The sequence below is a fragment of the Lynx canadensis genome, chromosome B1 (genome assembly GCF_007474595.2).
Source record: "Lynx canadensis isolate LIC74 chromosome B1, mLynCan4.pri.v2, whole genome shotgun sequence".
In the NCBI taxonomy this organism is placed as follows: Eukaryota; Metazoa; Chordata; class Mammalia; order Carnivora; family Felidae; genus Lynx; species Lynx canadensis.
In genome coordinates, this window is record NC_044306.2 from 204,566,029 (window position 1) to 204,590,535 (window position 24,507).

The 24,507-nt window shown below is 39.0% G+C and overlaps 1 protein-coding gene across 2 annotated transcripts; it reads left to right on the forward strand.

Moving 5' to 3' along the window:
* Positions 1-773: 773 nt before the first annotated feature.
* On the forward strand, positions 774-23,922 carry HAUS3 (HAUS augmin like complex subunit 3). 2 transcript variants are annotated; one of them, XR_003968532.1, is made up of 7 exons: positions 774-869; positions 1,882-1,941; positions 2,339-3,385; positions 4,551-4,990; positions 6,552-6,780; positions 18,515-20,763; positions 23,492-23,922. XR_003968532.1 is itself a non-coding variant. In XM_030314361.1 (4 exons), exons 1-4 carry the CDS (start codon positions 2,477-2,479, stop codon positions 18,746-18,748), a joined length of 1,812 nt encoding a protein of 603 aa, XP_030170221.1. In that variant the 5' UTR covers positions 1,948-2,476; the 3' UTR covers positions 18,749-18,847. The 2 variants fall into 2 exon arrangements, 1 of the variants encoding a protein (XP_030170221.1); XM_030314361.1 differs by lacking the exons at positions 774-869; positions 1,882-1,941; positions 23,492-23,922 and having other exon boundaries at positions 1,948-3,385; positions 18,515-18,847.
* Positions 23,923-24,507: the final 585 nt, after the last annotated feature.

The window sequence follows — 24,507 nt, forward strand, 5'->3', positions numbered from 1 at the left end:
CCGCATCGGCAGGGGTGCGCGGACCCTGCAGTGTTCCGCCAGCTCTATCGCTCAGAGACGACCCACGTCCTGCGTCTCGCACCCTCCTTGGAAAGTGTTCCGTCTAGACTTAACTACGTCTTTGACACATATCCACTCCATGCAGATATTTTCAACCTTTTAAAAGATCTGTTTTGAAAACGGGATCGTGGAGGAAGTCTGCTTCTGCTTAGTGGTCAGGTGAGGGCTTGGGGGATGCGTGCTTCGCAAAACAACGTTCAACGCAAAAGCCCGTAAAGCGAGTAAGGACAGCGGAGCCTAAAGACTCGCCAGACGCTGCTCCTCCACTCCCCCGACCGACTTCTGCAGGCGGCGCGCGCCCCGGAACCCGGCCTGGCGGCCCGGGCCCCGCGCCGGCGAGCTCCGGACCGCAACCAGGCTTTCCGGGAAAACGCCTCTATAGACGATGGGGCGCTGGGGTCCGGCAAAATAGACCCGAAAGGTGGCCTCAGCCATGGAGTCCGCCGCGGTGAAAACGCACCACCGCAGAAAGCCGGGCGCAGCGGGACCAGGCCGGCCCGCACCCAAGACCCTCCTCTACTCCATCCACTCGCCTCCCCGGCCCCGCCCCCGAGGCGGAGAGCCAATCAGCTCGCTCCCTACCGGTGGACGCCAGGCCGTGACGGCGGGCCGGCACTCCGCTAGGCTCTGCCGCAAAGTCCCTCCCAGCCAGGCCCGCCTCTTCCGATGCCACGCCTGCCCAGACGGTCACGCCCCCCGGTTCGGCTTCTGCCGGGTGTGCGCGCGCGCCGTGGCAGAGCTCCCGTGAGGCAGTGCGGGCGCGGAGCGCGGCGGCGGGCTTCTGAGGGGCGCGAGCGGAGCTCCCAGAGGTGAATGGCCCCGGCCTCACTGTTCTGGGCGTCGCGGGGCGTGGGGCTGTGGGAGCGGCGCCGATCCCACAGCTGCCTCTTCTTTACAGGCACCCCTGGGAATTCTCTTCAGGCGCGCAAGTAGCTGTCAGCGCGACGCAGTCGCGGTCCGCAGGGCGCGGGTGCGAGGGCAAGGGCTGAGGGGCGAGGGCGGGGAGCGTGAGTGGAAGCGGGAAGTGGGCGTGGGTGGAGAGTGCGGCGCCGGTGAGAGTGAGGGGGGGCCTCCGGGTGGGGGCGGGGCTCCGGGGCGGGGCTCTGGCGGGAGAGCGAGGGCGGGTGGGGCCGAGGGCGGGAGGGCGTGGCCTCAGGCGGGAGGGGGCGGGGCTCAGGCGGGAGCATGGTCCCTGGCAGGTGCAAGACTGTTGGGACGTGGGAGGTCGCTCCGGAACGCCACCAGCCGGCCGCGCGGGTCTGGGGTTTGTGCAGTTTGCCTTTCACGCCAATTCGGTGGCTTTTGTGGTTGTGTATTTTATTGACGTGCATCCGTGTCGTGACTGAATTACACAGAAAACAAAAGCGGAGGCTTTTTCGCACGTGTCACGCAGATCATTAATCCGTGCGGCTCGTCTCCGTCCCCGAGAAATTCTTTTGGTGAAGTCAGCGGGGTGGTTCGGTGGCGCGTTTGTGGCAAAGTAGCAAATGCCGAAATCATTTTTACTTCATGTCCGCCTAGTTCTTTGGTGCTTCTGATCTGAAATTTGAGGGCACTTGGTTTTGGGGTTTTGGTGGGGTTTTTGCCGTAGGTGTTGTTGTTTTGTTTTTTTTTTTTTTAAGCCTAATTGGGATATGTTGTATTAGTTTTAGGTGTGCACCATGATGACCACATTTCTGTGCACTGCGAAATGGTTGCCGCATTAAGTCCTTTTACCACCCGCCACCCTACCAAGTTACATTTGTTTTTCTGTTGATGAGCACTTTTAAGGTCAGTTTGAGGATGGTTCTTAAATCTTAAGCCTGATTTTCTCTGCACTAGGTTCATCGTGACTGGGCATTGATTCTTGTGTGAATGGCGGGTGCTGATTCAGTCGTCGAGGTAAATATTTTGTTGACTCTTCCTCAAGGACATTATCGTATTTATTTCTGTTTGCTTAGAAAAAGCAGGAAAAGAGGCTGCTTAGCCACAGGCTGGCTTGGACTTGTTTAGATATATTTATTTTGAATTCAAAACTGAACTCATGCGATATGATGTATCTTTGGAAAAAATAAGATTTTCTTGATAATTAGGTTTTCATTATTTTTTCGGTGTTCTAAGTAATACCCTAGTTGTTTATTTTCTCTTTATCTCTGTCAAACATTTCAGCTACAACTACCTCAGGTTCGATGCTTCCCTCCCAGATATCTGTGGTATTTATCTATATTGTTCTTTTACAAATAGAGTTGTCTTATTAGTTGTCTTATTTGTGGTCTAATGTTTGTTTTTCCCCCCCCAGGAGAAGTCACAGATTCTAAAAAAATTTTGTCCTTCTTCTGAACTTAACATAAATTTAGTTTGTTTGTATTTGGGTTTATCTTCTAAATATCCACACCATAAACCCATATCAGTTACAAAAAAGTTGTGCAGTTAAACCATGAGTTGTGGAAAAGAGTTTGTGGAAACATTAAAAAAAATTGATTATCCCAAAGCTGATAGTCTTAATGGGGAAGATTTTGACTGGTTGTTTGAGACTGTTGAAGATGAAGCATTTTTGAAGTGGTTTTGTGGGAATGTGAATGAACAGAATGTATTGTCCAAAGAAGAATTGGAAGCTTTTAGCATTCTTCAAAAATCAGGCAAGCCCATCCTAGAAGGAGCAGCACTGGATGAAGTTCTTAAAACCTGTAAAACTTCTGATTTGAAAACCTCTACCCTGGATGACAAAGAGCTAGAGAAATTGGAAGTTGAAGTTCAAGCTCTGCAGAAATTGAAGAACCTAAAAATTCAGCGACGTAATAAATGCCAGTTGATGGCTTCGGTAACAAGCCACAAATCTCTGAGGTTAAGTGCTAAAGAAGAAGAAGCCACTAAAAGGCTGAAGCAGAGTCAAGGAATTCTAAATGCGATGAACACCAAGATAAATAATGAACTTCAAGGTCTTACTGATGGCGTTGCTAAATTGATGATGTTTTTCAGACATTCTAATTTGGATCAAGGGGCAAATCCACTGGTGTTTTTATCTCAGTTTTCCTTGGAAAAATATCTAAGCCAAGAAGAGCAAAGCACAGCAGCATTAACTTTGTATACCAAAAAACAGTTCTTTCAAGGTATACATGAAGTAGTTGAAAGTTCAAATGAAGAAAATTTTCAACTTTTAGATATACAAGCACCATCTATTTGTGATAATCAAGAAATCCTTGAGGAGAGACGGCTGGAGATGGTTAGGCTGCAGCTAGCATACATTTGTGCTCAACATGAGTTAATTCACTTGAAAGCAAGTAATTTGAGCATGAAGTCAAGTATACAGTGGGCAGAGGAGAATCTTCATAGCCTCACTAGCAAGGTAAACATGAGAAATGAGACTAGTGTCATATTGTAATTGTTAGTAATGGAGGGTATGTTAGTATTTTAGAAAGGGAGATAAAATAAATACATTTTTTAATTTTCTGTTTGTTCAGTGCTTAGTTTGATGTGTCATTGTTTCTTTTCTTTTTTTTTTTTTTAACGTTTATTTATTTTTGAGAGAGAAAATGTGACCAGGGGAGGGGCAGAGAGAGAGAGGGGTACAGAGGATCGGAAGCAGGCTCTGTGCTGACAGCAGGTAGCCCAACATGGGGCTTCAACTCCCAAATCATGAGATCATGACCTGAGTCAAAGTCAGAGAGGCTTAACCGACTAAGCCACCCAGGTGTCCCAATGTGTCAGCATTTCATACAAGTAGATCTTCACATTAGTAAAAGGCAGGAACAGATTATAATGCAATCACATTAACTAATTTTCAGCAAAAGTACTTTTTCTGAATTTGAAATTTGTGTGGGTTCGGATTCAGAGAACACTGAAATTCCTTTTTATTTTTCTGTCTGGGTGTTCTGCCTTGTCTGCTCCTTGTTTGGTGCTAATGAAGTCAGGGATGCAGTTCAGTGGACTGAAACGCTGACTTTTTGTTGAGAATGTACAGGTGTAGTGCACATATCTGTACTCTTGGAAAGCTTGCTTTCTGGGTAATGTAACCACTAGATAATTGCGTGAAAACAGGACTGAAACTGAATACCAGTACCAAGTTACTTTCTGTAACTGCCATAAACTTCGGAATAACATCTGGAGTTCTGTCACTCTTTGCAAGGGTTAAAATCAGGTGACAGACTAGAAGAATAGCTACTGGGATTATTTTAGTTTTAAGGAAAACCTAAATAGCGTACATTTGCTTTCAGTGAGTAGTGTGGTAATTAATGATTTTTTTTAAGTAAGACAAACATGAAAAGCTCTCTGTTTTGGTAGCCATTACTGTACATATGTGGTAGTAATAGCATTAAAATTTAGTGATTTACCTTTGGCTTAGTCCACACTTTTCCTTTTTTTAAACTGTGATTTTGGCTTTTGTTAGTATGAAATTAGTTTTTATTAGTGAGCATGTTAATCTGCTAATCTAAAAGGGAAAGTAAAAAGAATTTTAAAATGATTTCAACTTCATACTGACTGGTTTAAATGCAATTGTTTTCTCTGTGTAGGCTCTTGGCAAAGATAATTTGGACGCTAAAATTTCTAGCTTGAACAGTGAGATTCTGAAACTTGAAGAACAAATCACTTATATAAAAGATAAAAGCTTGCCTGCTGTGGTAAAAGAGAATGCCCAGTTATTGAATATGCCAGTTGTAAAGGGAGATTTTGATCTACAGATTGCTAAACAAGACTATTATACAGCAAGACAAGAGTTAGTTTTAAATCAGTTGATAAAGCAAAAGGCATCATTTGAACTTCTACAGTTATCATATGAAATTGAATTGAGAAAGCATTGGGACATACATCGTCAACTTGAAAATTTGGTTCAAGAACTTAGTCAAAGTAATGCGATGCTCCGCCAGCGATTAGAAATGCTGACAGACCCGTCAGTATGTCAGCAGATAAATCCAAGGAATACCATTGATACCAAGGACTACTCTACTCATAGGTATGCTTCTGTATTTCTTCAGTAATTCTTTTTGTTGTAAAATACCATAGAGAGTTTTAACTAAGCTGTGGAAGTTTAAAACATTTTTTCTTTCTGTTCTGGCTCTCTGTTCTCTTCCTTCATTCTTGTATGTGACTCTTTTCCTTTTGAATATTTTGCTCCCTTTTCCATTCTCGTTCAATCTGGAAGCAGCTGTGTTAGAGCTGGGGTGGGTGGGCTGGAGGAGTGAATGTATACAAGGTCATATGCACCTTTAAGCACCATTGTTTAGATGCCTTATTTGAGGTTGGGGCAGAGTTTAACTACAGGGAGTTTGAGTACAGCTTGGGGTGTAGTAAGTTTTGCTAGGTAGAGAATTGATTGCATTTGGAGGTGTCAGTAGAGAGAGAAGACTGACTTCATTTCCGTGTCTAGTCAGGTGAATCGGCAAAAAGGAATGCTAGCTCCCAACCTTTTTTGGATGTCTAGGCAATTGATGATATAGGGATACTAAAATTGGAGGGCTAAAGTAGTTAAGGGCCTCAAAAGTCTGGATCCTACTCCTAATTTTTCTCTAGGACTAGGGGAAAGTGATCTAATCCTTTTGTTTTCTTATTAATCAGATGATGGGCATGGAAAGGGCTGCTCCATTGCAGTTTCAGAGGGTGGCATTGACATGAGCTAAGAATGCTTCCCCCCTTAAATTGTGTAGTCACATCCCACAAGAAAAAAATTGGCAGCCTTGGACTTGAACCAGTTTTATGAGGTCTGTTGCAACTTGCTAAAATAATAAAATAATTTTAAAAATCTGTGTTTTTTAATTTGAAGAAAAAGAGCAAACGCTTTTTGTCAGAAATGTGTAGAAAGTGCTACCTCACATTTTTCCATCTGTTCCAAAGGATTTTTCTGCTATTAATGTTTGAAGCGTTAAATGGCCTCATGGTCCATTAGGAATTTAATTCGACAATTAAACATGTAGAAGACTGGAGTAGCAAGTTTACTATTTCTGTAGTTCTTTATTCACTTTATTTTACATTTTATATTTTTAACTTTCCGCTTTTAAACCCACCACCATCCTATAAAAATAGGTATGTGATGTGAAAGTTAAGTCTCAGAGGTTGACTTGACCTGGGTCTGAAAAGACGGCCACAACTCCAACCTAGGTCTTCTGTTTCAAGTTCCTTGTTATTTCCACTACATCATAGTTGTATTCTGTGGAAGAGATGTTTTCTTGGGAGGTATTTCTGAAACATGCTTTGTTTGAAGTAGGCTAATGACAGTTAAAAGTCAAAAAGTATTTTATATTTAAAACTTGGGAGATGAGAAAATGGGAATCAGATGTAGTAATTACAATATGTATTTCTGTAGTAAGATGGTATTTTAGCTGGAATGTTTTCGGTTGCTTGATGTAGCAGCAGATAGGTTAATTTTTTTTCCAGGTTAATATTTTTAAGTTGTTACTTATCCCCAAAGATGCTCAATATAGTGGATCATAATTTTGAAGACTGTATTGAGAATTTTTATATAGTGATATATAAGACTGATTGAGAATTTTTCTTATAACTTTATTTTTACATTTTAGGCTTTATCAACTTTTAGAAGGAGAGAATAAGAAAAAAGAATTGTTTATAACCCATGGAAACCTGGAGGAGGTGGCTGAGAAATTAAAACAGGATGTTTCTTTAGTACAAGATCAGTTGGCAGTATCTACTCGAGAACATTCTTTCTTTCTGTCCAAACTGAATAATGATGTGGACGAGCTTTGTGATACTTTGTATCAAGGAGGAAATCAGCTTTTGCTTAGTGACCAGGTGGGTACATGCCATAGTAACTGAAGATGCTGTAAAAATTGTTTGTTGTAAAAGATACTGAAGAAAGAGTTAACATGAGGAAAATATTACCCCAAATTCTATTGCCCTAATATAAAATTTATCATTTTATATCCTAGCTTTAGTCACACATAAATAATATTTTTCAGATGGTTTTGATTGATGTACATAGAATTTTAAAAACTTACAAAATATTTTATCCATAAAAGGATATGTAATGTTTATACTAAGTATTTAAAGAAAAAAAAACTACCCCTGTTATTATTTCACCTGTCTTATTAGCAAATAGAGAATTATTATATTTGAAGTCCTCTGTGATGGCATGCTTCTCCAAGTAGCATTTCCCTTTCTTCATCAAGGAGAACTACTTCGCTTGATTTTATCATTTGCTTGCTTTTTTGTGTACTTCTATTACACATAGATATTCCTAGACAGTATATTGTTTAGTTTTGTATGTTTTTGAAATTTACGTATGGGGTGTAATTATGTTATGTATACTCTTTAGTAACTTCTTGATTAATATTAAGATTTTGACCTTCTTCCATGTCGACATATGTAAGGTTTTCTCTTTCATGTAGTTAGTGTTCCATTATATGAAATTCCACAGTTATGTGTTACGTTGACAGACATTTCAGTTATTTCCAGTTTTTGCTATTGTAGGTTATACTGCTGTGGACAGTCTGGTCATATGTCTCACAGCTGTGCGCGTGTACACACATGTGCACACTCAGCAGTGGAGTTGCTGTATCACGGGTTCAGATTCAGGGTACGTCAAATTGTTTTCCAGAGTGGTTGTACCATATTACATGGGTTCAAAGAGATGATATTGATCCACATCCTTTTCCTCACATAGCACTATCTGATTTGTAAATTCTCTTAATCGGTGCATCCCATATAGGTCGTAATTTGCATTTCCCTAATTATTAAGGAGGTTGAGGCCTCTTTTAGTTATTTACTGGCTATTCATCTTTTCCTGAGAATTCTGTGTTCATCTCCTTTGTCCATTTTTTTTAAATGTTTATTTTTGAAATAGAGTATGAGTAGAGGAAGGGAGAGAGAGAGGGGGACAGAAGATCCAAAGCGGGCTCCGTGCTGGTAGCAGTGAGCCCGAAGAGGGGCTCAGACTCACAAACCGTGAGATCGTGACCTGAGCCGAAGTCAGATGCTCAACCGACTGAGCCACCCGCTGCCCCTTTCGGGTTTTTTTTTTTTTTTTAAATCACTTGTAGGAGTTTATATATTTCAAGTGCCAATCCTTTTTCTGTTACATGTGTTATATGTATTCACTTCCTATTTGTGGCTTGTCTTTCTTACTTTGTTTTTTGCTTTTTTTTTTTAGCATTTTAATTTTTATGTATTTTTATTTTATTTTATTTTTATTACTCTTTGGTTTGCCATTTTTTATATTTTGTTTTTCATATCTTGTTAAGGTTTGCTCTTAACATCATAATGATAGTCCTTTTTACTTTACCTTATAGTACTCACTTTTAGTTCTCCACCAGGAGTTTATTTTTATGTATGATTATGAGGTAGAGTTCTAATTTTATTAGTTCTTTTTTTCTTCTATAAACAAATTGTCCCATCACCATATTGAGGCATACAATAAAAATAAAATCACTCTTTCTGGTGAAGGGAGCCTCTTATCATTATGAAATAAATGATCCTTAAGTGCTTTTTGCCTTCATGTTTCTTTTGTTAGATACTGTGGGCCCGACCAGTTCTGAACCTTAAACTGGGTTAAGTCTAAGAGTCTTTGGAGGATCCAGGTGATTTCTGTCTGGGCTGTAATTCTATCCAGGGGCTCTTCCACTTCTGGACCATTCTGATCTTAAGATTGTTGGTGTCCTGGGCACCTGTGTAGTTCAGTCAGTTAAGTGTCTCACTTTGACTCGGGTCACCATTTCATAGTTCATGAGTTTGAGCCCTGTGTCGGGCTCTGTGCTGACAGGTCAGGGCTTGGAGCCTGCTTCGGATTCTGTGTCTCCCTCTCTCTGCCCCTCCCCTGCTCGTGCTCTGTCTCTCTCCATCTCTCAAAAATAAACATTAAAAAAAAAAAGATTATTGGTGTCCTGTGATCCTTGGCTTATCATGAAGAGGGTCTCCCATTTGACTTCCTACTTTCTGTGGACCTTGGACTTCAATTTTTCTCTCACTCATCTTGTGAGTCTCAAGAATCATAGGTTCTAGTTTTCTAAGATTGGCGGTTGTCCTAGGTAAAGCTGCCGCTGGGCCGTCTTACCAGTCTGGGGTGTTTTATGGACTTCTAGTTCCTTTTAACGTCTTGTTATCTCTTCATTGCTTTTAGGAAGTTTTTGTTTTGCTTGACTTTTAAAAATATTTCGTTTAGCCTTTTACATTTTTTTCTTATGGGAGGATTGATTTGAATAACCTACCTTTCCTTGAACAGGAATGCTTGTGATTATTTTTTTTAATAATTTTTTTATTGTGAAATATACAAAATGTAAAATTTACAGTTTTAACCATTTTTAAGTGTACAATTCAGCAACATTAAGGACAAAAATACATTCACATATTGTGCAACCATGACCACTATACATTTCCAGAACTTTTTCATCATCTCAAATAGAAACTATGTACCCGTTAAACAGTAACTTTAGCCCCTTCTTCCTTAGCCTGTGGTAACTTCTGTTCCACTTTCTGTCTCCATGAATTTGCCTACTCTGTTACCTGATATAAGTGAAATCATATGTATGATTTCATGTGAAATAATTTGTATGATGACTGTTTTATTTATTATTTTTAATTTATTTTATTTTATTCATTATTTATTTTATTTTATTATTTATTTACTTATTTATTACTGTTTTGTCCGTATTGCAGCATATGTTAGAATTTTACTACTTTTCATGGCTGAGTAATATCCCATTGGATGTATATAGTACATTCTGTTTATCTGTCGATGGTCACGTGGGTTGCTTCCGCCCTTTGGCTGTTGTGAATCTTGCTGCTGTGAACATTGTGTATAGATATCTGAGTCCCTGCTTTCGTTTCTTTGGGGTGTATGCCTAGAAGTTGGATTGCTGGATCATGTAGCAGTTTTGTGTTTAACTTTGTGAAGAACCGCCTAACTTTTGCATAGTAACTGTACCAGTTTTTAAAATCATTTATTACTATTTTTTAATTTACATCCAAGTTAGTTAGCATATAGTGCAATGATGATTTCAGGAGTAGATTCCTTAACGCCCCTTCCCCATTTAGCCCATCCCCCCTCCAGCAACCCCTGGAGCCCCTCCAGCAACCCTTTGTTCTCTGTATTTAAGAGTCTCTTATGTTTTGTCCGCCTCCCTGTTTTTACATTATTTTTACTTCCCTTCCCTTATGTTTATCGGTTTTGTATCTTAAATTCCTCATATGAGTGAAGTCATGTGATGTTTGTCTTTCTCTGACCAATTTCGGTTAGCATAATACCTTCTAGTTCCATCCACGTAGTTGCAAATGGCAAGATTTCATTCTTTTTGATTGTCGAGTAATACTCGATTGTATATATATGCCACATCTTCTTTATCCATTCATCCATTGACGGACATTTGGGATCTTTCCATACTTTGCCTATTGTCAGTAGCGCTGCTATAAACGTTGGAGTGCATGTGTCCCTTCGAAACGGCATACCTGTATCCCATGGATAAATACCTAGCAGTGCAATTGCTGGGTCGTAGGGTAGTTCTATTTTTAATTTTTTGAGGAACCTCCATACTGTTTTCCAGAGTAGCTGCACCAGTTTGCATTCCCACCGGCAGTGCAAAAGAGATCCTCTTTCTCCGCATCCTTGCCAACATCTGTTGTTGCCTGAGTTGTGAATGTTAGCCATTCTGACAGGTCGTATCTCATTGTGGCTTTGATTTGTAGTTCCCTGGTGATGGGTGATGTTGAGCATCTTTTCATGTGTCTGTTGGCCATCTGGATGTCTTCTTTGGAGAAGTGTCTGTTCATGTCTTTGGCCCATTTCTTCACTGGGTTATTTGTTTTTTGGGTGTTGTGTTTCATAAGTTGTTTATAGATTTTGGATACTAACCCTTTATCTGGTACGTCGTTTGCAAATATCTTCTCACATTCTGTTGGTTGCTTTTTAGTTTTGCTGATTGTTTCCTTCGCTGTGCAGAAGCTTTTTATCTTGATGAGGTCCCAACAGTTCATGTTTGCTTTTGTTTCCCTTCTTTGGAGATGTGAGATGTGTTGAGTAAGAAGTTGATGGGCGCCTGGGTGGCGCAGTCGGTTAAGCGTCCGACTACAGCCAGGTCACGATCTCGCGGTCTGTGAGTTCGAGCCCCGCGTCAGGCTCTGGGCTGATGGCTCAGAGCCTGGAGCCTGCTTCCGATTCTGTGTCTCCCTCTCTCTCTGCCCCTCCCCCGTGCATGCTCTGTCTCTCTCTGTCCCAAAAATAAATAAATGTTGAAAAAAAAAAATTTTAGAAGTTGCTGCGGCCGAGGTCAGAGAGGTTTTTGCCTGCTTTCTCCTTGAGGATTTTGATGGCTTCTTGTCTTACATTTAGGTCTTTCATCCATTTTGAGTTTATTTTTGCGTATGGTGTAAGAAAGTGGTCCAAGTCCATTTTTCTGCATGTCGCTGTCCAGTTTTCCTAACACCATTTACTGAAGAGACTGTCTTTATCCTATTGGATGTTCTTTCCTGCTTTGTCAGGGATTAGTTGGCCATACGTTTGTGGGTCCATTTCTGGGTTCTCTATTCTGTTCCATTAATCTGTCTGTCTTTGTGTCAGTACCATACTGTCTTGATGATTACAGCTTTGTAATACAGCTTGAAGTCCAGGATTGTGATGCCTCCAGCTTTGGTTTTCTTCTTCAAGATGGCTTTGACTATTCAGAGTCTTTTCTGGTTCCATACAAATTTTAGGATTGTTCGTTTTAGCTTTGTGAAGAATGCTGGTGTTATTTTGATAGGTATTACATTGAATATGTGGATTGCTTTGGGTAGTATTGTCATTTTAGCAATTTTGTTCTTCCTATCCAACAGCATGAAATATTTTTCCATTTCTTTGTGTCTCCAATTTCTTTCATAAGCTTTCTATAGTTTTCGATTTTTTTTTACCTCTTTGGTTAGATTTATTCCTAGGTATTTTATGGTTTTTGGTGCAATTAATTGTAGATGGGATCAATTCCTTGATTTCTCTTTCTGTTGCTTCATTATTGGTGTATAGGAATGCAACCGATTTCTGTGCATTGATTTTATATCCTGCGACTTTGCTGAATTCACAGATCAGTTCTAGCAATTTTTTGGTGGAACGTTTTGGGTTTTCCATATAGAGTATCATGTCATCTGTGAAGAGTGAAAGTTTGACCTCCTCCTGGCCGCTTTGGATGCTTTTTATTTCTTTGTGTTGATTGATTGCTGAGGCTAAGACTTCAAATATTATGTTGAATAACAGTGGCGAGAGTAGACATCCCTGTCCTGTTCCTGACCTTAGGGGGAAAGCTCTCAGTTTTTCCCCATTGAGGATGATGTTAGCATTGGGTCTTTCATATATGGCTTTTATGATCTCAAGGTATGATCCTTCTGTCTCTACTTTCTTGAGGGTTTTTATCAAGAAAGGATGCTGTATTTTGTCAAATGCTTTCTCTGCATCTATTGAGAAGATCATGTGGTTCTTGTCCTTTCTTTTATTGATGTGATGTATCACATTGATTGTTTTGCGAATGTTGAACCAGCCCTGCATCCCAGGTATAAATCCCACTTGGTCGTGGTGAGTAATTTTTTTAATGTGTTGTTGGATCTGGTTGGCTAGTATTTTGTTGAGGATTTTTGCATCCATGTTCATCAGGGAAATTGGTCTATAGTTCTCCTTTTTAGTGGGGTCTTTGTCTGGTTTTGGAATCAAGGTAATGCCGGCTTCATAGAAAGAGTTTGGAAGTTTTCCTTCCATTTCTGGTTTTTGGAAGAGCTTCAAGACAATAAGTGTTAACTCTCCTTTAAATATTTGGTAGAATTCTTCTGGAAAGCCATCTGGCCCTGGACTCTTGTTTTTTGGGAGATTTTTGATTACTAATTTGATTTCTTTACTGTTCAAGTTTTCTATTTTTTCCTGTTTCAGTTTTGGTAGTTTATGTTTCTAGGAATTTGTCCATTTCTTCCAGATTGCCCATTTTATTGGTGTATAATTGCTCATAATATTCTCTTATTATTGTTTGTATTTCTGTTGTGTTCGTTGTGATCTCTTCTCTTTCATTCTTGATTTTATTTATTTGGGTCCTTTCCTTTTTCTTTTTGATCAAACTGGCTAGGGCTTTATCAATGTTGTTAATTCTTTCAAAGAACCAGCTTCTGGTTTCATTGATCTGTTCTACTGTTTTTTTTGGTTTCGATAGCATTGATTTCTGCTCTAATCTTTATTATTTCTTGTCTTCTGCTTGTTTTGGGTTTTATTTGCTGTTCGTTTTACAGCTCATTAAGATGTAAGGTTAGGTTGTGTATCTGAGATCTTTCTTCCTTCTTTAGGAAGGCCTGGATTGCTATATACTTTCTATATACTTTCTTCTTACGACCACCTTTGCTTCATCCCAGAGGTTTTGGGCTGTGGTGTTATCATTTTTATTGGCTTCCATGTACTTTTTAATTTCCTCTTTAATTTCTTGGTTATCCCATTCATTCTTTAGTAGGATGGTCTTTAGTCTCCAAGTATTTATTATCTTTCCACATTTTTTCTTGTGGTTCATTTCGAGTTTCATAGCTTTGTGGTTTGAAAATATGCACAGTATGATCTTGATCTTTTTGTACTTGTTGAGTGATGATTTGTGTCCCAGTATGTGATCTGTTCTGGAGAACATTCCACGTGCACTGGAGAAGAATGTGTATTCTGCTGCTTTAGGATGAAATGTTCTGAATATATCTGTTAAGTCCATCCGGTCCAGTGTGTCATTCAAAGCCATTGTTTCCTTGTTGATTTAGTAACTGTACCATTTTATATTCTCACCAGCAGTGCACAGGGTTCCAGTTTCTCCGCGTCCTCACCTACACTTATTTTCCTTTTTTAAAAAATATATAGGGGTGCCTGGGTGACTCAGTCGGTTGAGTGCCTGGCTCTTGATCTTGGTTCAGGTCATAATCTCATGGTTGCATGAGTTTGAGCCCCACGTTGGGCTCTGTGCTGGCAGCGTGGAGCCTGCCTGGGGTTCTCTCTCTCCTCTCTTTCCTCTCTCTCTTCTCTCTGTCTCTACCCCTCCCCTGCTCATACTGTGTCCTCCCTCAAATAAAAAAAAAATTTTAAAAATGTATATAATAGTCATCCTAATATGCGTGAAGTGATAACTGTGATTATTACTGATTTTGTCTTTTAGTTGTATTAATTTAGTAAAAACCTCCTATGATGGTAGATTTGAAAATTTGTTGTAGTTCTCGCAGTGTTTTCTTTATATTTGAGTCTATTTTATAAGTTACATTTGACCCTTGACCAACATGGGTTTGAACTGCATGGGTCCACTTATATTCAGATTTTCTTCAATAAATAAATATAGTGTAGTACTGTAAATGTATTTTTTCATGATTTTCTTAATCACATTTTTTTCTAGCTTACTGTATTGTAAGATTATAGTATATAATACACATAATGTACAAAATATATGTTAATCAGCTGTATGTCAACAGTAGGCTCTCAGTAGTTAAGTTTTGGGGGAATCCAGATTTATATGCGAATTTTTGACTGTACGGGGAGTCCGTGCCTAAACCCCCCTGCAATATTCAAGGGTCAACTGTATTGCCAAGTTTAAAATTGTGATGAATTATTATCATGGTGGATTTGAATTGCAGTGAATTGAACCATTTAGTATTTACATAATTACTTTCTCTATTCTTATGTGCTTCCTGACTTAACATTTTTTTTTTTTTGGTTTGATATTAATTTTTCTATGCCATCTTTCTTTTGGTTAGTATTTTCAAAATATATACTTTTCACCTTTCTTTACACATCTTTTTATTCCTTTTTACCTAGCATTATGAAATAAACATTTTCACTCTGAATAATTTTCTTAATTTTTAATGTTACAGTAATTTCTGCAATCAATCCACTGTTGTTGAATATTTTTTTGGTAGTCTTCATTTTTTTAATTTTGTTTGCTCTTGAATGACATCATGTATATCTTGTGTATATAGTTTTTTGTTGTTGGATACTCTTCATTTGGATGAATTCTTGGAAATAGGATTATTGGCTTTCTTAGGTATATACATTTTTTTGCGGGGGAGGGGGGGACCTTTGATGCCGCCATATTGCTTTTCTGAGGAGTCGCACCTGTTTTTCATGCCACCAGCACTATTTAAATGTCTGCTAGACACCATTGATCATAAGGTACACCATCATTTTATGAATTGCTGAAAAAGAAAAACTTTCTGTTAACTGACACAATACTTTTTTATTTTGAATTTTTATTGAATACTTTCTAGAAGATATCTTCTCGGTGCAGGTAGACATGGATTTTTATATCACTTTTTTCTTTTTAATGTCATATCACTCTTGAATATACATGTTAGAAGGAAAAAATAAGCCAATTAAAATGTTTAGGGTATTTCAAAGCTTTACACTTGACGTGCAGTTCTTCTATGTTATTTTTGTTTTTTCAACTTATTTATTAGAGAGAGAGCAGGGAGGGGCAGAGAGAGAGAGGAAGACAAAGAATCCCAAGCAGGCTTCCCACTGTCCATGTAGAGACTGATGCGGGGCTCAAACTCATGAACTGTGAAATCATGACCTTAGCCAAAGTCAGACGCTTAACCGACTAAGTGCCCTTTCTATGTTATTTTTTGGCTCAAAGTTGTTGTCTTTATTTTTCTACACTATACATTAAGAATGTTGGTGATGGCAAAAAACCTTAATAACCCAATTAAAAAATGGGCTGAAGACTTGAATAGAGATTTCTCCGAAGAAGATGTACAAAGGGCCAGCAGGTATGTGGATAGTGCTCAGTGTCACTCATCATCAGGGAAATGCAGATCAAAACCACAATGAACGGGAGTGCCTGGGTGGCTCAGTCGGTTAAGTGTCCAACTTCGGCTCAGGTCATGATCTCACGATGTTCATAGGTTCATGGGTTCGAGCCCCACCCCATATCAGGCTCTGTGTTGACAGCTCAGAGCCTGGAGCCTGCTTTGGATTCTGTGTCTCCCTCCCTCTCTGCCTCTCCCCGTTCGTGTGTGCACTCGCTCTCTCTCTCTCTCAAAAATAAACATTAAAAAAAAAAACCCACAATGAACGATTACCTTACACCTGTTAGAATGACTAGTATCAAAAAGTGTTGGCGAATGCTGAGAAATTGGAACCCTTGTACACTGTTACTAGGAGTGCAAACTGGGGCAGCTGCTGTGGAAAACACTATGGAGGTTCCTCAAAAACTTAATGATCCATATGATCCAGTAATTCCACTTCTGAGTATTGAAACAGAATTGAAATCGGGATCTGGAAGAAGCACTTACACATTCATTGTAGCACTATTCATAATAGCCAGGTATGGAAACAACTTAAATGTCTATCTGTGGAGGAATGGATAAAGAGAATGTGGTATGTACGTACAAGGTATTATTTAGCCTTAAGAAAAAGAAATCCCGTGGGGCGCCTGACGTTGAGTGTCCAACTTCGGCTCAGGTCATGATTTCACAGCTTGTGGGTTCGAACCCCACGTCGGGCTCTGTGCTGACGGCTCAGAGCCTGGAGCCTGCTTTGGATTCTGTGTCTCCCTCTCTCTCTGGCCCTAACCCACTCGCATTCTGTCTCTGTCTCAAAAACATTAATTTTTTTTGAAAAATAAATACATAGAAATCCCGTAATATGTAACAACATGGATGAACTTGGAGGAAATTATGCTAAGTGAAATAAACCAGTCACAAGGACAAGTAATGTATGATTCCACTCACAAAGATATCTAAAATAGTCAAACTCATAGAGGCAGGGAGTAGAATGGTGGTTACCAGGAATTGGAGAGGGTAAATGAATTATTAATCAGCAGATAAAAAGTTTCAGTTAAGTAAGATATATAAGTTTTGGAGATAATGCTGTGCAGCATTGTGCCTGAGTTAACAATACTGCATTATACTCTTAAAAATCTGTGAAGAGGGGAGATCTCATGTTAAGTGTTCTCATCACAGTAAAAAACTTTTTTTCCTGAATGTTGGTGATAGAGTGTTTCTTATGAGTGGTTAATAGTAATCACAAGATGCTCTGAATTTTAAAATGATACGGATGTCAGATATCTTTTTTTATTTTTATTTTTATTTATTTTAATTTTTTTTAACGTTTATTTATTTTTGAGACAGAGAGAGACAGAGCATGAACAGGGGAGGGGCAGAGAGAGAGGGAGACACAGAATCTGAAACAGGCTCCAGGCTCTGAGCTGTCCGCACAAAGCCCGACGCGGGGCTCGAACTCACGGACTGAGAGATCATGACCTGAGCCAAAGTCAGATGCCCAACCGACCAAGCCACCCAGGCGCCCCGGATGTCAGATATCTTAAAATGTGAAAGGTTTCATTCTAGAATCACGAAAGTATGATGATTTCACTTCACTATAATCTTACTGTCATTTAATGTTTTTCCTTAACCCAGTGAAATCTAAAAATGCCACGCATACAAATTTTAACTTGCATTTTTGTTGTTAATCAAGGTGGATATTTTTCAGTGTTGTAGGAATATTATTTTAGTAATTGTTAAGATCTTTCATATTGAAATTAAAGGTGAGATTATAGTTTCTCCTTCAAGTTTACCAAGTTTTTCCTCAAAGGGAGACCATGTAATGTAGATATTACTTGATTTTGTTAAAATGTAATTGAAAAAGTACTGCTCTCTGGAACTGGCATTTATGACATGTATTAAGCAGTCATTCTTGAACTTGTTTATAAGAATCACCGGGGAGCCTGTTAGAGTTTGAGTAATGCAGTGTGGAGTGAGGTGTAGGAATCTGTATTTGTCACAGGCACCCCAGGTGATTACCATGCTCATGGACCATGTTGAGAAGGTGCAGAAGATTGAGACAGAGCTGTGGATTTTCTCTTTGGGGATACTGGCTGGAAATTTCTAGAGGTAGAATACTTGATTAGAAAGCCATGGAAACTTGTTAATAAATAGTTTTTAATTTAGGAGGTGAGGCATTTCAGTGTATTAAATGTGAAGGGTCTGGCATGTCTAGGTTCTTGAGCAGGAGAACTACATGGTAAATCTGGACTGTTGAATGTTACATGTAATTCTGTCTTTAACAATGTGAAAAGAGAAAAATGGAGGTTTTGTTGAGATGATTCTTTTTTATTGGTAATTGCTTCATTTCAAGGCTTTCTCAGTACCTCTTTTCTTTAGCATAGACTGAGATTAGGCTAAAAAAGGTTTGATCAGTTAAGTGGATTGTTAACTTCATGAAAGAGGTGATGTTCATTCTTATACCTGTAGTCTCTAAAACAGTACTTGGCATGTAGTAGGCATTTAGTAATATTTGTTGAGTGTATGAATATGCATAACAGTTTACATGTCAAGTACTCTTCAGGGAGTAACAGTTTGTTCTGAATCTCTTAGTTATCTGTCCAAAGTTGTTGCAGTTGAGTCTAACATAGAATTTGTATTAAACCTACTATGGATTTTTAATTGAGGTTTGTCATTAAAATCGTGTGAATAACTATATCGGATTCTTTCCATGTAAATTACATTTTAAGTTTTTATAATTGCTATTACAAATAGAGCTTTTGTATTAAAAGCATTTTTATTTTTCATTTAGGAGTTAACAGAGCAGTTTCATCAAGTTGAATCCCAGCTGAATAAGTTGAATCATCTTCTTACTGATGTTCTTGCTGATGTGAAGACAAAAAGAAAAATTTTGGCATCTAATAAACTGCATCGAATGGAAAGAGAATTATATGTATATTTTTTAAAAGACGAAGATTATCTGAAAGATATTGTGGAGAACTTAGAAAACCAATCAAAGATTAAAGTTGTTGGTCTGGAAGATTGAAGATTATTAAAAACGAAATCTTTACTACATATGCTATGTTTTAATGTTTTCTATATTAGGGGGAAAACATAGCTAATAAACACTACTAAAATTTTAAATTTGAGGTCAATGGAACATTTCATTTAATTAATTCAAGTATTGTATCGGTTTGGTTTTTTCCCTCATATAGTATATTTATTCAAAGTACCAGTGCTTTCTATGACTTGAACATTTGCTTGGTGGGACCTAGTTCTGATAACTTTTTACTTACAGGGAAAAAGCATTATTACGTAATGCAAATATTTCTTAATAGAATTAGTTCAGTCGCTTTTACTTTTTTTTTTTTTTTTAGAAATAGAAAATTTCTACTGTGAAACATTTTAAACCTTTGTAGAACTTTGAATCAGCATTGTTAAACCCTAAGGTGTTAAACACCTTAATATGGAATAGCCAAGTACCCTCGTATTTGACTATACAGTAAAATTCTATAAAGTAAAATACTCAAACTGTATCCCCCCGTAATTCCCTGCTGTAGACTTTGAGACTCTGAATGTTCCTATTTGTTCCACAAAGAATGTTGGGTATCCATTGGCCATTGTTCATTTTAGCATCTGGGTCCTGGGGACTTAGAATTTCTGCAAGACATCTTAGTGCTTTGACTTCAGTATGACACATTATGAATGATTTTTAAATGAAATTTGAAAATGCCATAGAAGTGGCTGCTCAAAGGATGTATAGTCTATTTTACCTGTTTTTCTGGAGGGAGAATACTTAAAAGTTAGATTGTATCAGTTGGGGTACAAGTGTATTATTTGGACCATTAGAAATTATTTTGAGTGGGATAAAATAATTTGAAATAGCTTATTTATCAGTCATGACATCAAGTGTTTCTTGAGTGCTTGATTTATAAGTGGCCTGTTACGTACTATGTAAGCTCTGCAGAGGAAAAGGAGGATCTAGATATTCAAGGAATATTCCTTATTCAAGAATATTCCTGCTCCAGAATATATTACTTTTTAATATGGAATGCTAGTCTAAAAACTACACTTTTGTGGAATTTTTTAGCTATAACCATCAGAAAATGGGTATGCTTAGGTGACAGATAAGCCCTCATAATTTTTATAATCTGTTGAACAAAATTATTTTGCCAGTTATTATATTTGTACATTATTTAAAAATGTATATTTATTAAGTAGATCTAAATATGCTTGAAATTTCTAACAATCTTGTCTAAGATTTTTCTCTTAGCTCCTCATGGGTGACTTTTATTCCTTTTTTTTCTTTCTCTATTCTACAGTGGAATAGAGAATTTACTTAAAATTTTTCTTTTCTCCAGTAATGTGCGAAAATATGTCACCCAGTTTCCTGGCTCATGGAACAGCACATTCTGTTTAGATTAGTGCCATGTGTGTTAGGTGTATGACCAGCTACTTGATGATTTGTACTGTCCCTTCCACACCTTCGCCCACTCAGCCCAGGGGCGAGTACAGCTGAGAGGTGTGCATGGAATGATGTCAGGTTGTGTGTCTATCATAATTACCCAAGTCCATTAAAAATGTTTATGTTACTAGATTTGTACAGTTGAAGATTATAACAGCCATTTGTTTCAAACCTCAGGAAGTATATGAATAGATTGCTTGCTTCAAAATTGGTTAACTAGAAATTGTATGCTTTGTTACCTGTTTACCATAATATTCCAGTTGAGTCTCTAACCATTTTGCCTCCTTCTTGCTATTCTATTGTATCGGTAACTATGGAGATAATTGATTCCTATTTTACGTGGTCATTACAGAGAGTGATTTTTATGAATGTCTCTGTATGTAACATTTTTCAAATAACTTCTTATTTTGAAGTACAATTAATATATGGATATTATGTTTATCTTACATTTAGGATTTATGAAAATGGAAAATTATGAGGCATTTGTAGGCTTTGATCCCTGTAAGATACCGCTTTCCAGTGTTGCTCAGAAGATTATGTCTGCTGTGTACTCAGGTGACTTAGTGGAGTCTAAGCATTGGAGAGGGGTGAAAAGAGTGAGTAATTTTTATGAATCTGTCTTTAGTTACCTTAACTAAGGTTTGAAAATGAGCCAGCAGAATTATTCTAAGGAACTTTATATTGTGTAGAGAAGCTTTGCTACAAACAAATGGAGTCCTGCTCCCCTTGGTTTCCTCTCATTCAGTGATAACTGACCTGCTGCTCGCTAGACTTCACATTCTCTTAACCCTGAACCCTTTAAAATTTCTTTTCAAAATTTATTTTTGAGAGAGAGAGACAGAGCATGAGCAGGGGAGGCGCAGACACAGAATCCAAAGCAGGCTTCAGGCTCTGAGCTGTCAGCACAGAGACTGATGCAGGGCTCAAACTCACGAACCATGAGATCGTGACCTGAGATCAAGTCAGACGCTTAACTGACTGAGCCACCAGGCGCTCCAGCCCTTAATGCTTTAAAATGTAGCACTCTCTTCCTTGTTCCAGGCATTTATGCCAAACATTTCCTGAGAATCTGCACTGGCTGTGTAAGTGACCTCAGAAGAGATGGGCTGTTTCACGGTGCCCCTGGCTTCAGCCTTAGCTCTTGGGTCATTGAACGTACATTGACATAATATTTGCTTACTATGTGTGGCAGACCAGAGAGGTGTTTTTGACAGTGTGTGTATTATGCTGCCAGAGAAATGAATAAATTCCTAGGTGGCAAAGATCGACAGATACGTGTATATGCATTTATGGCATCATATATAACAGCAGTGACATACGCTCACAAGTATGACTGAAATATTTGGAGCACCAGTTATTTTTTTTACTAGCAAAGTTGTCTTGTTTTTTAATATTTAAGTCGGCCAATTTGTTGTTTCTTTTCCACAGAGTAAGTTATATGTGAATGAGATATAATTGAGTAATTGTGATGAAATAATTGAGAGTATTGAAAAATTATGCAAAAGCTATATATGTGCAGTTTCTCGAAGATATAGGTAGCACTTAACATTTAGATTTGTTCATATTCAGGCCTCTGTTGCTCATGAGCCTCGTTAGAGTAGAAGTCATTAATAAATGAACTGGTAAGAATTTTTGGGTATGGACTACCTACCTAGAAATTTTGATAGTGTTTTGGGGAGTGGTGGGGGGGCATATAGTAAGGAAGATAAATACTTAAATATCAAAGAGCTTTCTTCTTTCTCCTGTATAGTTTCTAAAATAAAAAAGCAGTGTGTACTTGACAGGTAGAAATGTACTTCCCTTTAAAAACCGATAGGAATCGGGGCGCCTGGGTGGCTCAGTTGGTTAAGTGTCCGACTTCGGCTCAGGTCATGATCTCGTGGTTCACGAGTTCGAGCCCCGCGTCGGGCTCTGTGCTGACAGCTCAGAGCCTGGAGCCTGCTTCAGATTCTGTGTCTCCCTCTCTCTGACCCCCCCCCCCCCCGTTCATGCTCTGTCTCTCTCTGTCTCAAAAGTAAATAAACGTTAAAAAAAAAAAAAAAAAACGATAGGAATAAAAAATGATAGAAATAGTAAAATGTCTCTGGTAGCTTCAGTGTGAGTCTGTTGAGAAAGATTTATGGCCATCAGTCGATCTTGTGAACTCTTGTCATGTTCTTATACCCTATAAAATTCTAGTTTTCATACATTTATTGAGAGGTAGTAGGAAAAGATAAAGGTATTTTTCTGTCAAATGTTACTAGATTTGGAAAAATAGTGGAATTTTCATATGGATTCTGTATTGTCTGTTGCTACATAACACCCTTGCTACCAACTTAGCAACTTAAAACAACCCACATTTGTTATCTCCCAGTGTCTGTGGGTCAGGAGCTGGGGCACAATTTAGCTTCATCCTCTGCTGGGCTACAGTGCAGAGGTGTGAGCCGGGGCTACGGTCTCATCTGAGGCCCGAATGGGGAAGCATTTGCTTCCAGTGCACATGGTTGTTGGCAGATTCAGTTCCTTGTAGGCTTTTGGACTGAGGGCTTCGGTTGGCTGTTGGCTCTAAGACACCTTCAGTTCCTTTTCACGTGGTTCTCTTTAGGCCTAGCTTTACGTGATAGCAGCTTGCTTTTTCCCTAACTAGAGTGTCGTCATAGTTGTCGGCAGAGTAATTGGGAACATCTTGTCACCGTTGCTGTACTCTGTGGGTTAGAAGTGAGCCAGTAAGTCCCACCCACACTCAAGGGTGTGAGTACTAGGAAGGAGGGGTCTTGGGACCACCCTGGAGTTTGTCTGCCACAGAGTCTCACCAGTTTCTTATTTCGTATGGATTGGATTAAATTGGTTGCTGGTGGGTTATTGATGAATGATGCTGGACCTAAGACCTAGTTAATTCCTGGACCCTTGTCACATGCTGAGTTGTTACTGCATCTGACCCTTACCTCTTACAAGTAAAATACTGTATTCGGTGTCCCATTTCTAAAACCCATTTCATACCAAATAAGTATAAAAATTGAACTCATAAATCGGTGAGAATAACTACAAATATTTGTTACTACAAACAAGTAACACCGAACAGCATTACCATTACACGTCACTTCAGGGTCTGCATTTCTGATGCGCTACACTGAGGGATCTCGCGATACACATGCAGTAAGGGTTCGGTTACATATATCTTCTTGCTGCAAGATTGATCATTATTTAAAAACCCTTTGCTGTGAGAAACAAAATACGCAAAAACTTAAACTACAGTCTAATGAATTAATATGAAGAGGACATCCTTGTAATTGCATCTTCAAAACCTCAACATTTCCTTCTCAATTAAAACTGTCTCCTGCTCAGAGGTAACCATCATCCTGACTGGCAGTCACCTCCACTTCCTGATGATGGGCATTTTCTCCAGAGGCTTTTTTGGCAGAGATTATGTGTACGCAACACCAGTGTGTCCTGGGGAGCAGGAGCAGGCTGCATGGCTCAGTCTCCTTGCAGTCAGGTGTGACCCGGGTTCCTGTCTGTGGGACGTGTGCCCAGGTGGTGTGTGCCATTTCCAGGGTAGGCCCAAAGACATTCAGCTTGCTTCCCAGCTGGCCTCTTTCCTTCCACCCAGTAGGAACCCCAAACGACTCCTTTCAAACTCTGCAAATGCTAACGGTGTCCTAGAGGATTGTGGAACATGTTGGAAACTGCAGTCCTGGAGGGACTTCACAAAAGATGTGTAACCAGCTGAGTACACTCACTCAGAACATGAAAGGGAAATAAACTTTATTCTTTAAGCCATTGTATTGTTGAGTCTTTTGTGACTGTAGCTTAGCTTTGTACCTTAACTCATATACCTTTTTTTTTTCCCCAGAGAGTGCACAAGTGGGGGAGGAGGGCAGAGAGAGAGAGAGAGAGAGAGAGAAATATCTTAAGCGGCTCCATGCTTAGCACGGAGCCCGATGCAGAGCTCAATTCCATGACCCTGAGATAATGACCTGAGCCGAAATCAAGAGTCAGACGTTCAACTGACAGCCACCCAGGTGCCCCAACCCATATGCATTTAAACTAGATTGAAAATTGGGTTCATCTGACTTAAATTTTCACAGTCATTTGGTGGTTCAATAATGCCGTTGAAAGTCTTTGGTAAATACTGGGGGAAGAGTTTGCAGGGTGATTTCAGGGCTGGCGGCTGACCTGCTGCTGCTATGTGTAGGGTTATGCATATGATTAAGCATGTTTATTAGAAGATATCTCTCTTTTGTCTAAGGACCTATAGAAATCAGATACACGTTCTAGTACACATTTGTCCAAATTATTTTTCATTCTAACAGCTTAGATGTGAATGTGGTATCTTCCAGTAAAAAAAAAAAAAAAACAAA

Coding starts and splice junctions, on each gene's coding strand:
- HAUS3 (XM_030314361.1), top strand. CDS start 2,477: ATGAGTTGTGGAAAAGAGTTTGTGGAAACATTAAAAAAAATTGATTAT. Junction 3,386..4,550: donor TTCATAGCCTCACTAGCAAG/GTAAACATGAGA, acceptor TTCTCTGTGTAG/GCTCTTGGCAAAGATAATTT. Junction 4,991..6,551: donor AAGGACTACTCTACTCATAG/GTATGCTTCTGT, acceptor TTTACATTTTAG/GCTTTATCAACTTTTAGAAG.